This window comes from Podarcis raffonei, chromosome 4, assembly GCF_027172205.1.
Source record: "Podarcis raffonei isolate rPodRaf1 chromosome 4, rPodRaf1.pri, whole genome shotgun sequence".
Lineage (NCBI taxonomy): Eukaryota > Metazoa > Chordata > Lepidosauria > Squamata > Lacertidae > Podarcis > Podarcis raffonei.
This window is the reverse complement of record NC_070605.1, coordinates 85,678,649-85,693,410: the sequence shown is the minus strand read 5'-3', so window position 1 is coordinate 85,693,410 and position 14,762 is coordinate 85,678,649. Positions and strand designations below refer to the sequence as shown.

At 43.3% G+C, this 14,762-nt stretch overlaps 1 protein-coding gene across 1 annotated transcript in view; it reads right to left on the bottom strand.

The window, feature by feature from the left end:
• Nucleotides 1–11,507, bottom strand: part of SLC15A1 (solute carrier family 15 member 1) — a 40,660-nt gene extending 29,153 nt beyond the window's left edge. The window contains exons 1-4 of the mRNA XM_053384522.1: nt 11,413–11,507; nt 2,783–2,811; nt 876–960; nt 630–771 (exon numbers count right to left, since the gene is read on the bottom strand). Coding sequence (XP_053240497.1) covers nt 630–771; nt 876–960; nt 2,783–2,811; nt 11,413–11,416 — 260 coding nt within the window. The 5' untranslated portion in view covers nt 11,417–11,507. The remainder of the gene's footprint in view (nt 1–629; nt 772–875; nt 961–2,782; nt 2,812–11,412) is intronic.
• Between the last annotated feature and the right edge of the window lie 3,255 nt (nt 11,508–14,762).

Sequence of the window (14,762 nt, the reverse complement as noted above, 5' to 3'; positions counted from 1 at the left end):
GAAGCAGAAGCTCTACTGCATCTTAGTATTAGACCAAAGCTTTTATTAGCTCCACAAAAGCTCCTTTCCCCATCTTTCAGATGTGTGTGTATATGTAAAAAGGTAAAAGGTAAAGGACGCCTAGATGGTTAAGTCCAGTCAAAGGCGACCATAGGGTGCGGTGCTCATGTTGCTTTTCAGGCCAAGGGACTGAAAAGTTTGTCCACAGACAGCTTTCTGGGTCATGTGATCAGCATGACTAAACTGCTTCTCACACAACAGGACACCATGAAATGCTGTTTACCTTCCCACCACAGTGGTACCTATTTATCTACTTGCCCTGGCATGCTTTAGAACTGCTAGATTGGCAGAAGCTGGGACATAACAACAGGAGCTCACCCTGTCACACAGATTCGAACTGCTGACACCGTAAAGCTGGTGGGACCCCAGCTACTCAACCCCATTAATTTGCCTAGAGGCATCTACACATATAAATTAATATATGCACATTTTATATAAAGCAATGTCACAGGCCTCTGTGCCCAGAGTTCTTTTAAGTAATGCCCCTTCAAATGAAACAGCTTGACTCTCTTCATGCAATTCAGATGCGTCTTCCGCAGAATTATTCTGGTATTCTAAATTGCACTCACTTGAACTTTCCCAGCCAGGAATCAGCTACAAGCGCTCCAAGGATAGGTGTGAGGTAGCAGAGGGCAACAAATGTGTGGTAAATGGCTGTAGCAAGATTGTCGTTCCAGTTGAGAAAATACTTGAAGTAGAGCACAAGCACAGCTATGGAAAGAAAACAAGGAGAGTAATTAGGGAAAGGAGGGAGGGGAGAAAGCGCTCTGTCGCTATATCCACAAGCATCCAGCAGAAGTAAAGGCAAAAATCACCTCGCATTCCATAGTAGGAGAATCTTTCGCAGAATTCATTGATGACTATGAAGAAGATGCTGAGCGGGTAGCCAAAGCAACCGGGCTGATGGAACAGAAAATCAAAAGAAGATTAGCTTGAATAATTAGGACATTTCATGGGAGAGGTGGCGACTGAAATACATAATATCACAGCAGAACAACATAACAGAAACAGATTTGGCTGGCGAGCAAACAACAACAACACAACCCACACCTATTTCTGCAACAAACAGAAAATATGGATTCTTTCACTCACACACTTATTAGGCCTTGCTCCTCATATGAGTCTTTGGAGAGTAGAGTCCACATTTGAGGGGGCCCACCTAAGTGGCCTCCTCTAGGTGATCTTGGGTCAGCATCAGGCTGCTGAGTCCAAGAGCAGCCATGTTAATTTCCCACATTGTAGCCCATTGTGGGGAATGAAGATGGCAGTCCCCAGACCCAGATAATTTTCTAAAGGGGAACACAGGGGGTGGGGAGAGCGGCAGGCATCAGCCCATTGGCTGCTGCCCAGAGATGTAGGGCTGATGTCAGGCATTCTGGATAAACTAATGACTGAGGCTACAATCAAACCCATTGGTTAAGTATACTAAAGCCTTTTAAAAATTATTTCAATAGGCCTGAACATGTCCAACTCAGAGCTAGATTGTGCTAAGAGAATGTACTTTTTGCTGGAGTCTGTGGGCAAGTATTTTGCTTGTTGGAAAAATAATGCAATTCCTCCCTTGACAGACTCGGTAATTGTTTTGTGTTGTGTGTTTTTTTTAAAAAAAGATAAGCTACAGAATACTAATTGATGGAAAAATATAAGACAATTTTTTTTACCTATAAAATACTGTGACTGCTTTTTAAAAATTAAATATTTAAATGCCACATTGTGTAAACAACTGGAGGATCCCCTGTTTTGCCACACCCATAATTTTCATGATACTTTCTAAGGCCACGTGCCAATGTACGTGTTAGGCTTTGCATGGGTAAGCCTGGGCCAGACATGAAACATCAGAGCAGTTACAAGCTTGCATCAATACAATCATGTTTCCAGAAATTCTGGTACATCAGACAATGCTTGCATTGCTTAAACATTAACTGATAAGCTGAACAGGTATTGGCTGTCAGGAATTGTCAGAGCGTCCTTCCTCATCCATTAATATGAAAAACGTGTGGGCAGGGCCCAGAAAATGATGTGAAAGTGTGAGGTGCAGTTTCACCCCTGAAGCAAGGCTGGCCTAGAGGCCTAGGGAGCAGCTGGATGGGAAACAAACTACCTACACATGCTGCTCTGAACTTCGTAGGAAAAGATGGTGACATGCTCATCTAACAAATACAATTTAGATTTGTGGTTGCTGCTCTGTTTGTTTGGTTCTAAGTAGCCTTTTCCATTCATTTACTACCCTCCAGAGCAGAAGAAAACAAGCTTGCTCCATCTTCCATGTGACAGCCCTTGAGATTTTGGAAGATGGCTATCATATCTCCTCTCAGTCTCCTTTTTTCCAGGTTAAACATACCCAGCTCATTCAACCTATCCTTATTCCATTAAGGTTTTTAAAGATGTGTTCTGTTGCTTCTAGGAGAGCATTGTGCTTAAATGTCAGCAAATGTTTAATTGAAGAGAACTGCAGATATGTGGAGCAATCACCAAGAACAGCATCTTATCTGTGCTTGCCACTCACTCCTGTAGTACTAGAGGCACGAGCAAGGAGCTTTATAAATCATATAAATAGTAATGGGAAATAGTGGTGGAAGCAGTTGCTTTAAAAATAAAAGAATCTAAGTTACTTAAGACTTTCTAGACGTGTTCTAGGCAAAATTCAAGTGTACTCGCAACACATGCACATACACAACCCACCCAAACTAAAGCTGCCAAATTGTGCAGCACAAACACTTACCGAACGGCTTCGAGGTCCTGTATTTTTCTCTGCAATGAGACAGGGTTGAGGGGAATGGTGGAGAAAAAGCAATAAGTAGCCTGAATAAATTTAATAGTAGAATGAGCACATACATTATTTTAATTTACTGTTGAGGAAATTGGATTTTAGCCACATTTTTGTATAGAGACATAGGGACTGAATATGAAATTAAGGGCCTATGAAATGCATGAAGTATAACAAATGCCATCTAGCCACAGATTCCATATGATAGGATAAAGGTAAAGGTAAAGGGACCCCTGACCATTAGGTCCAGTCGTGGCCTACTCTGGGGTTGCGGTGCTCATCTCGCTTTATTGGCCAAGGGAGCCGGCGTACAGCTTCTGGGTCATGTGGCCAGCATAACTAAGCCACTTCTGGTGAACCAGAGCAGCACATGGAAATGCCGTTTACCTTCCTGCTGGAGTGGTACCTATTTATCTACTTGCACTTTGACGTGCTTTTGAACTGCTAGGTTGGCAGGAGCAGGGACCAAGCAACGGGAGCTCACCCCGTCGCAGGGATTCGAACCACCGACCTTCTGATTGGCAAGCTCTAGGCTCTGTGGTTTAACCCACAGCGCCACCCACGTCCCATATGATGGGACAAAAAGGTGTAAAAGATTAAAAGATGCAGAGGTCTATTATAAGTAGATTGGCTCATAATTCGCACATTAATCTTGTAAAATATGTGGAGCACACAGCAGATTCATGTGTAGTATTCCTACCCAGCAGAAATAGCACACACACTTTTGAATGTGATCCACCACTGATCAACTCTAAGTAATCCTCTCTATCTCTCCCTTCAGCCAACTCACTGCGGCTTCCACATTTACTCACTATTATAAAGATATAGCAGGCAGGCATGATCAAGAGCTAAAAATCTCTTTGCCTTAAAAAATGTGCAAGTATTTATGCCAAGCTCATATTCCAATATTTATTAAGAGGTATAAGCACACACATACAAAATTCTTAACCAAGACTGAATTCCCACCATTTAATTTCGTACGTAACCAAATATCAGCCTTGTGAATTTACCAATTTGCTTGAGACTAACCCTCCTGCAACTCCACTCCAATATCTGAAATGGTGCCCAGTAGAATCTACTGGGGTTGTCAATAAAAGAAAATCCCATTTTTAAACAGGAGTTACAGAAGCTGGAGAACAGATCTGATTGGTCTTCCTAACCTCCTAATGCAATGTAAGTAGTCATCATATGTGCAATGCTCTCTGCTTTCATTCCAATAATAATAATAATAATAATAATAATAATAATAATAATAATTTATTATTTATACCCCGCCCATCTGGCTGAGTTTCCCCAGCCACTCTGGGCGGCTCCCAATCAGTGTTAAAAACAGTACAGCGTTACATATTAAAAACTTCCCTGAACAGGGCTGCCTTAAGATGTCTTCTGAATGACAGGTAATTATTTATCTCTTTGACATCTGATGGGAGGGCGTTCCACAGGGCGGGCGCCACTACCGAGAAGGCCCTCTGTCTGGTTCCCTGTAGCCTCACTTCTCGCAATGAGGGAACCGCCAGAAGGCCCTCAGCGCTGGATCTCAGTGTCCGGGCTGAACGATGGGGGTGGAGATGCTCCTTCAGGTATACAGGACCGAGGCCGTTTAGGGCTTTAAAGGTCAGCACCAACACTTTGTATCGTGCTCGGAAACGTACTGCAGTGGTCCCACCCTTCCCTATTTTCATTAAACCTTTAAATTGTTTGTTTAAATAAGGGATTTCAATTTTAAATAAGTGACAGTTGATCAGCATTGTTGATGTTGTTGTTTCTGATTTTGGGCTACCTTCCCAGGTTGATGAGCCCCACCTGCCCCTCTCTTCCCTTCTTGACTGTTGGATCCACTATTGGTCTCATCTCCTTAGTCCACCGGGGGATGGGAAATAAAGGTGTTTTGACATAATAAAATTTAATTAAATTTTAAATTAAATTAAAAGAAGACGGTTGTGTGGACACGCAGCACACAGATTATGATGCACTTTTCACATTTAGAAGAAGAAGAAGAGTTTGGATTTGATATCCCGCTTTATCACTACCCGAAGGAGTCTCAAAGCGGCTAACATTCTCCTTTCCCTTCCTCCCCCACAACAAACACTCTGTGAGGTGAGTGGGGCTGAGAGACTTCAAAGAAGTGTGACTGGCCCAAGGTCACCCAGCAGCTGCATGTGGAGGAGCGGAGACGCGAACCTGGTTCCCCAGATTGCAAGACTACCGCTCTTAACCACTACACCACACTGGCTACTTGGAATCCAATAGTCAAATTTGGTTACCCTAAGCACTTTTTCACTTCTGGAATTTTAAAGCTACATTTTTATTCCATTTTTATTTTTATTCCAAGTGGTCTGCTCCAAGGAATGGTCTCCCCTTTTTATCCTTACACACTTGCTGCTTCAGAGATATGTACAATTAATTATATAGCCTTGTGTGGGACACTGTGCAGTTTCTTATCATTGCTATCTCTTGCCATGCATTGGCCCTAATCCAACTAATGGTAGCAGTTATACTTAAGTACCGCTGGAATCAAACAATGGGTTTTCATTACAGATAGGTAGCCGTGTTGGTCTGCCATAGTCAAAACAAAAAAATTTTTTCCTTCCAGTAGCACCTTAAAGACCAACTAAGTTAGTTCTTGGTATGAGCTTTCGTGTGCATGCACACTTCTTCAGATACTTCTTCAGGGTTTTCATTAGTTAGCGTTGATGAATTTGCTCCTAGAATTCCAATGTCTTAAGTACAGGTAAGATGTACCTGTGACAGAATGACTTCTTTGCATCCTGAAAGTGAGACCCCTAAAGCAGGGTAGCCAACCTGTGGCACTCCAGATGGCATTAGGCTCCAATACTCATTGGGGGGGATGGGAGTTATAGTCCAACATCTGAAAAGCCGTGGCTTAGCTACCCACTTCTAAAGTTTCTCAACTTCCAGCTAAGTTTGCCCATTGTAAATATCATGGGAATAAAGAAATTAAAGTATATGTCCCCTCAGGCTTTTAAAAGTTTGCATGACTAATGTCAGCACTTATTGTGCTACTATGTACCCAACTTCATTATCTTGAAGATAAGACTCTAGAACAAGAAGGATTTGTACTTTAGCATCCTGATTTGTGAAATAAGCATATTTCTATCACAGCTATATTCTTGGTCGTAAGAGAAAGCTATTGCAGCTATTAACATGTGGTCCAGAGTTCATAAACAACTGGCAGTACTGTTAGCTAATCTTCAGACATAACACAGAAGAAGAAGAAGGGGGGGGAATACTTGGTGGGACTAAGGACCTACTCAGACTTCCACTTCAGTGCATTGTGCCTATTGGAAAAACTGTGCTATTCTGTTTCCATCTCATTTGGTCCATGATAAGGTTCTGTACATCCCTTCATAGATGCAAGAACCAGCATAGATGCAAGAACGAAGTTGCAAAAACCGATAAAAACAAACAGCTGGAACACACTTGAGTGATAATGCAAAACTGATGGTGCTTAATCACTCCTGAGCATCCTATAAGGCAAATTCTGATTTTCAGATAATGGGACCTAAATGTACAATAAATGTTTCAAGCACACAATCACCTCTTCTACTTAAAACAACAAAACAAAAGTTGGTTCCTGTGTACAAAGGAAAGATACATCACTGATTGCCAGTTTCCATCTTTACCACAGATGAACAGTTTGCCTCTGGGGTGAATGGCCTTTTCTGCACATGCAAATGGAAGTGTCAATATTTGAACATGCACAATATGAATCAGTGCAACACTGCTGCACCGATATGGGAAATTCAGGATGGATTTAAGTATTCCTGTGCAAATGGATAGAATTAGCTACAAAGGGAATAGCAATGGCACAGAGTTCACTGTTACCAAGATCAGAAAAAAACTAATTTCTGACTTTGTTAATATTAAGACTGCCTAGTTTCTCTTTATTCCTGTTACAATTAGCAAGGAAGCTGCAGTTTCACCTAAGAATGGAGACAGACATGAGTAAAAGCAGGCATCCTCCACCCTCAGGAGATGCTGATCAGGTTTGTCATGCCTCTTCTCAGCCTTGGTGTTTGGTACCTAAAAGAGCCTGATTTAAATGTTTACTACGTTCTCCTACATTCTCTTTTAAGACTCTGATTAGATGCAGATTCATGATGTTATTGCAAAAGTTTCAACCCCCACCATGCTTTGTTTACCATCTAGTCTGATTAAGACTTCTGTAGAGCTCAAAAGTTTGGATATCATGGTGTTTGGGTTGGCCTAATAAAGGTCTTTCCTTTACTTGTAGTAAGTCCCTCTAAGTTCAGTGGAGCTTCCTGCCTTAAAAGTATTGTTTAGATTGTAGCCTTAACTCAATAGTAATATGGTCCAAATACTTCTCTCACTGGGCACATGTGGATACACACACACACACGCCATAAAGGTATACATTCTGGTTTTTAAAATACACACTGCATCTGTTTAAAAAAATATTATTAAAAATATTTTAAACACTAATGATATGAGTTAATAAAAAGTATGTATCACAAGAACACACCTTGAGACATTTAGTTGCACTTCTAAAACCACATGCATTGTCAGAATAGGCTTCACTGGACACAACTGAGATGTCTTTTTGGAGTCAATTGAAGCCAAACTCACCCCTAGGGTTGTCAACTTGTGAGTGGGGTGGGGGAAGGGAAAGAAAGACAACCTAGGTTGCTTTGGCCTCTTTCTCAGAGTCTTGTTATGCAGAAACCATCAGGTTTACCTTTTTGCTTCATGGCTAAACATCACCACCTATTTATTACAGGGGCCTAGCTGCTCTTAAAGGAGCAGCAACAGGAGAGTTGACAAAGCTACTTGCTCCAAAGATGAGGAATGAAACTGATTCTCCACCCCTTCCCTGTGGAAACACAATGACTGAAACAAGGGCCACTCATTTAATCTGAGTCTGATTTGCAGCTGTTAAGGGCATAGGAGCCCTGCCAGGAAAAGGTAGTAGCAGTTGCATTCACTAATAGCTAATTATCTTAAGACCAGCACATTAGCCGGACAACAAACTCATCAGCCCCAGTTTCTTCAGTTGGCTATTTACTTAACCCTTCTGTTTTCATGCCAAATCAGTATTTGTGTTGATCTTTTTAGAAAAACAACTCACATAACTGAGAGTATAAAGGAACAAGAAATAGCTCTCTCTTTAGTATCCATATGAACTTCTGAATACATGAATACCAGTGACCTAAATATGTTGATGTGACTCAACCCTTTTCTGCATTTCATTATAGGCTGTTGCCTCTAAGTGCAAGAGTGAGTTTAAATTTGATGTGCCCAAGCTCTGGTGAAAACCGGGACTGCAAACCTGTCTTTGGGAGTAGCTGCCAGAGAGCCAAGTAAATACAAGGAAAAGGAATGTTGTGACACCTTGAAGACTGACAATAGATTATATTGAAGGTGATGGACTATATGGAATTAGCGGAAATGACTGGCAGAATCCGAGACCTGGGAGAAGAGTTGGTGGAAGAAGATTGGAAGAAATTTAAAGACTATCTTCAGAAACACTGTAAAATTAATGAATGTTAAAAATGATGTTGGATTGAAAATAAGAGTCACTAGCAACAAAGTTAATGAGAATATGCAAAAATGAGTTGATAATGGATGAAAATATAGAGCTATAATATGTTAAGATATAGAGTTAAGATAAACGAAAGAGGGTAAGGATTTGCTGATTTGATTATTTAAATGGGAATACAAAAAGGGGAGGTGTGAGGAAGTCAAGGAAACAAGCTAATGAGTTTAAAGTTACAAAAAATGGGTTTGTTTTTAACTCTTTTGTATCTATTCGTTTTTTGTACTTTGTATTTTTATTTTTTATGTATTTTTGTATGCTTTTTTTCTTTTTGTATTTTGTAAATCTATGTTTTTGTAAAATGTCAATAGATATTTTATTAAAAAAAGAAAAAAAGACTGACAATAGATTATGATGACATGAGTTTAGGAATAGGAAGCTGCCTTATATCAGGGCCAGATCACAGGCCCATCTTTTTCAGTACTGCCTTAAGTGACTGATGAATGACAAGCAGTGTTGGGGGCTAAACCTTTGCATAAGAAGCAGTGGTTCTGCCTTTGAGCTTGTGGACCAGAGTCCATTGAATCAGACTCTAATCTGGGAAAGTTGTAAACCTGTTAATCTTTTAAAGGTCCCACTTATGTGAGAGCAAGTTGCAAGACCAGGGGTTCCCAAGCTGTGGTCCACAGGCTTTCTTCAGCAACATGTCCACATTAAATATTCACATTGATATAGTTTTAAACTGCATTGTTGCTGCTTCTTCTATTTCTCAAACTGTATTTTACTGCATTACAATTCAATTTCTTTGGAATGCTAATGCAACAAAAGAAAACACTATAAGAAAAGAAAGCAGCAGTAAAAATGCAATTATAATTCAGAGAGTGTCCGGCACGGCACACTGCAATTGCTACAACAGGCGGATAAGCGATTAAGCGGTCCTCCAAAAAAACTCAGCAATATTCAAGCAGTTTGGGAGCTGCTGTCCTAGATTTCAGAAGTGCAAGCCACCTCTCTCACCACATCTTCAGGCCTCTAAGAAGCACGCCTGGCTTTAGACTGCATGTGCTCTCCAAATATTGCTGGACTTCCAACTCCCTTTGGCCACAGCCAGCATGCTTGATGGCCGAACATGGTGGGAATTGTAGTCCAGCAACATCTGGAGGGCACCATGTTAGACTCATGGAATTGCAGAATTGGAAGGGACCCCGATGGTCATCTAGTCCAACCCCCTAAAATGCAGGAATCTTTTGCCCAATGTGGGGCTCGAAACCACAACCCCAAGATTAAGAGTCTGATGTTTTGCTGACTGAGCTGTTCTTGTGGGGGCTCCAAAGCACCATTCAGCCACCTAGAAAGCAGAGCAGACCCTCATCGGAAGAGAACCGAGCGTCAGCCGAGGCCAGCAAACTCCTCTCGTTGCCCTTGGAAGTCTACGCTTGCCCGCAGACAACCTGAGCACTGGCTCGCTCAGAAATGAACTTTTTTGTGGGGTGTCTCTCTTTCTCTCCCCCCACCCCCAATATCCCCAGGGCACTTCCGCGCTGCTCCCAGGCATTCGAGAGTCCCTTCTCATGGTTTCGTGTAGGACGCGGGTGGCGCTGTGGGTTAAACCACAGAGCCTAGGACTTGCCGATCAGAAGGTCGGCAGTTCGAATCCCCATGACGGGGTGAGCTCCCGTTGCTCGGTCCCTGCTCCTGCCAACCTAGCAGTTCGAAAGCATGTCAAAGTGCAAGTAGATAAATAGGTACTGCTCTGGCGGGAAGGTAAACGGCATTTTCGTGCACTGCTCTGGTTCGCCCAAAGCGGCTTAGTCATGACCAGGAAGCTATACACCGGCTCCCTCGGCCAATAAAGCGAGATGAGCGCCACAACCCGAGTCCGTCACAGCTGGACCTAATGGTCAGGGGTCCCTTTACCTTTACCTTTACCTTTTCTCACGGTTTCAGCCAACGCGCCCACACAGCATTTCAAACATGATTCCCGCCTTCACCCCAAAGAATCTTGGGAACCGTAGTTTGGCCCCCTGTAGGGCAGTAGTTCCCAGAAAGCTTGGCAAACTACAGTTCCCAGGATTCTTGTTTGGGGTGGGGTGGGAGCGTGGATCAGTCAGGGATACAGTTGCGGGGGGGGGGGAGGCATCTCCTCCCTTTTCTTGGGGAGGGGAGAAGAGACCTGTTTCAGCGGTTCTCAACCTGTGGGTCCCCAGATGGACTACAACTCCCATCATCCCTGAGCTCTGGCCTTGCTAGCTAGGGCTGATGGGAGTTGTAGTTCAACACCATCTGGAAACCCACAGGTTGAGAAAGGCTGAATTGTGGTATGTGAGGTGGGGCTGAACTGCCCCCCCAATATTTTATTCAAGTTGGAAGAGGGAGAGGGAGAGCTCAACCTGTGGGTCCCCAGATGATGTTGTTGGACTATAACTCCTATCATCCCTCAACTCCCATCTTCCCTTCCCTGAGCCTTGCTACCTAGGGGCTATGGGAGTTGTAGTTCAACAACATCTGGGGACGCACAGGTTGAGAAAGGCTGTCTGAAATGGGTCAGATGAGTCAGAACCCGGCGCTCGTAGCTTTCCTGAGGGAAGTCTTCCCCTCAGTGCTCAAGCCCCGCGATGGCTCCCCCGTCCAAGAAAAAGACAACTTATTCATTCAGGGCGCGCAGGAGCGCTTGGTGACACGGGCACCCGCATTGACAGGCGGCAGTTCGGGCGGTTGTGTGGAAAAGGCTATTTCAGCAGGTGCAGCTTGCAGGAGCGCACGGCTCTTTCCCGCCTCTCGCCTGGCAAGGAGAGCGCCCGTCTCTTTTCTGGGCTCTCCTTGGCTGTGGTGTTTGAGCAGAGGCTGAGCAGGCAGAGGGCGAGGATGCTGCGCTGCAGGTCGTCGCCCTCGACGGCTGCAGCCCTGACGAGTGGCTACCCTATTAGGACTCCCAGGGAAGTGGGTATATAGACGCGCGCAGACGCGCGCACGAACAGCGGGGTCACCTCAGGCACCTGTGGGAAACGCGCGCAGCCCACACAGGTGCCTCAGCTGCAGCGCCTGGCGCCAGCCCTTCCCACATACGTACCCATCGGGGCGCCCGCGGATGGTACTGCTGGTCCTGCTGAGGCGAGCGAGCGCGCGCTGCGGAGGGAAGGAGGAGGCGAACGGGGTTTTGTTCTTTAAAGCCTCTGGCCCTGGGCCCGGCGCCAAGTCCTACCCCCCACTTACCTGGCTGGGCCAAGGAAGCTGAAGAGGTGGTAGGCGGGGAGGAAGCTGGATCATGGGCCGCCCTCGCTCCCGAGAGAGAGAGAGAGGGAGAGAGAGAGAGGGAGGGAGGAACCACTTTTCCCCATCACCACAGAGACATCGTTGACCTCGCCGACCCACTAAGTTACACAAAGAGGGAGGGAGGCTGTCAGAGAGGAAGAAAGAGCTTTGGTCCCTCTCGCAGAAGTAGAGAGGCCGCCACCTTTTCCCTTGGCCTTGACTGGCATTCTGGTAGAAACCCAACAGGTGTCATCGCTCCCTCTCACTGCACTGCCAGGACACGACCTGTTGAATTTCCACCTGTCATGCAGAGACTCCGATGGGAGAGGGAGAGAGAGAGAGAAGTGCTTAGCTGTAGGAGCTGAAGGGTTTTAGGAGGTGTATACAGTAAGGTGAAACAGTATTTTAAAAAACACAAAAAAACTAGAAGATGGAGAAAAGGAATATTTTAGGAGGAGGTGGAGAGACTGGGGAAATGTGCTTAAGAGACTTAAGAAGGGGGAGGGAAACTAAACTGAAGGATTATGTAAGAATAATTTTTTTGGGGGGGATAATAGAAAGCCCTCCCCCCTCCCAGCTTTTGTTTTTTTAAAAAGCTCCGCTTTTTATCCTGTCTGAAGGAACATGAGCTAGAAAATGCATTGAGCAAACACAGAAGAAAAGGTAGCTGATAAGAAATGCAGATACCAAGGAACAATGGGTGGACATTTATATAATCTACTTAAGCACTTGAATTATAAATTTATATGAACAGATCGATATAGTTTGATACAACAGCATTTCTTTGCATTATTTGTATTTGTGTATGGCACTAGTTGAGTTTTCTGCTTTAACTATAATAATAATAATAATAATAATAATAATAATAATAATATCAATTACTTTACCATAAGGTCTCAGGGTGGGTTTCAACAATAAAAAAACTGTTTTCAATAACAACAAATTACTACCACAAGAGCAGGGTAAGCTCTCATACACATACACACACGTATGTCAATAGTAACTTACCTTGATTATTAATACATTTCTGGATTACATTTTCAGGCATTAATCCTAATACAACTGGATATACATTGAAGATAGATCCAAACATTTTCTTCTTATGGCTGAAAGAAACATTGTCTGGCTAAGATGTTAAACTTTCTTGTTATTGGAAATTTGTTATAAAATTGCAATTCTAATGCCTATAGAATACATTAAAAGGAATATTGCAGAAGAGGAAAATTACAGGAGAATTCTACCCAGGTTTTCTCAAATGTAAACCCCACTGTGTTCCATGGGGCTTACTCCCAAGCAAATGTGCATAGGATTGAAGATTATGGTTAAAATTATAAATACAATGGTACCTCGGGTTAAGTACTTAATTCGTTCCGGAGGTCCGTTCTTAACCTGAAACTGTTCTTAACCTGAAGCACCACTTTAGCTAATGGGGCCTCCTCCTGCTGCTGCACCACCAGAGCACAATTTCTGTTCTCATCCTGAAGCAGAGTTCTTAACCCAAGGTACTTTTTCTGGGTTAGTGGAGTCTGTAACCTGAAGCGTATGTAACCTGAAGCGTATGTAACCTGAGGTACCACTGTACCGGGGAACTTAAGCCGCACAGAGACTTAACTTTTGAGATAAATGTGCCTAGTACTGTTAATTCACATTAGAAATGACCACATCTGGTCTTGGATTAAAGAAAAAATGGCTGAACTGTAATAAGTAGTAAAAGTAATATTGTAAAGGTTTCCAGAGGGGGTAGCCATGGTTGTCTGCTACAAGAAAAACAATAAAGAGCCCTGTGGCACCTTGACTTAAAAAACATAATGGCATAAGCTTTCATGGAATAGAGTCCACTTCAATGTTGCAAACTGTTTTTATTTTAATATACTACAAAGTAAACTTCTGCTGACTGGAGGCAAGTGGTGGCAGCTCATCTTGTGTCTGCATTCTGAAGCAGTTTGCTTCTGGAATATACATGTGCAGATTCAGCTGCAGGTTATCTAGAAAGTGATATTTTCCTTTAAAAAAATGTTTTGTTCACATTGAGATAGTCTTGGTAAGTTGTTGCAGCCAGTACAGAATCTTCACAAGCGCTGCTTAATTGTTTTGTGTTTTTTTTAAAGAAAGCTTCTGACTTGGTTGTGGGAGTGTGATTCATAGAATCATAGAAATGTAGAGTTGTAAGGGACCATGAGAGCAATCTAGTCCAACCCCTGCAATGCAGGAATCTTTTGCCCAAAGTGGATCTCGAACCCATTACCTTGAGATTAAGAGTCTCATGTGTTTGAGAACATGAAGGTAGCATCCACAAAAAGCACTGATATCACACATGGAACTTGTGAACTTTGCTCACAGTGCAATTCTAACTATGTCTACTCTGAAGTAAGTCCTACTGAATAAATAGGTCTTACTCCCAGGTAAGTGTGATTAGAACTTCAGTCGTACATGCCTTTCTCTGATGAGGTTTAACAACTCATCCTTAAGAATATACCTTTATTTTCTAACCCTTATTCTTAGTACACCTTTAACCATTTCTTTATGCATTAAATTTAATGTAAAACAAACCTTGTACAAAAACCCAATAGCAAGAAACCCAACTGAAGTTTCAGGTGCTATGCTGGAATATTCACCTGAAGGGAGCATTGTTTTCAGGCTTGCGTTGGGGGGGGGAGTGTCCTATGTATATACTCACACCACACAAAACTATACAAACCTTGGGTCAACTTCTTGTTCTCAAACGTATTGCTTGTGTAATCATTAATCTGGAAAACATTGCTGTAACAGAAGAATATGGGTATAGATTGCTATATGTCATAATTACTGGCAACATCCCCCCCAACGCCTCCTGCCTCCTGGATTTCATCAGTGGTACTCTTAACCATGGCACGTGGGTGGTGCTGTGGGTTAAACCACAGAGCCTAGGTTTATATACTGTTTCCAGAGAGCCAGGGTGGCAAAAACCACAGAGCCTAGGACTTGCCGATCAGAAGGTCGGCGGTTTGAATCCCCGCAATGGGGTGAGCTCCTGTTGCTTGGTCCCAGCTCCTGCCAACCTAGCAGTTCGAAAGCACGTTCAAACTGCAAGTAGATAAATAGGTACCACTCCGGCGGGAAGGTAAACAGCGTTTCCGTGCACTGCTCTGGTTCGCCAGAAGCGGCTTAGTCCTGCTGGCCACATGACCC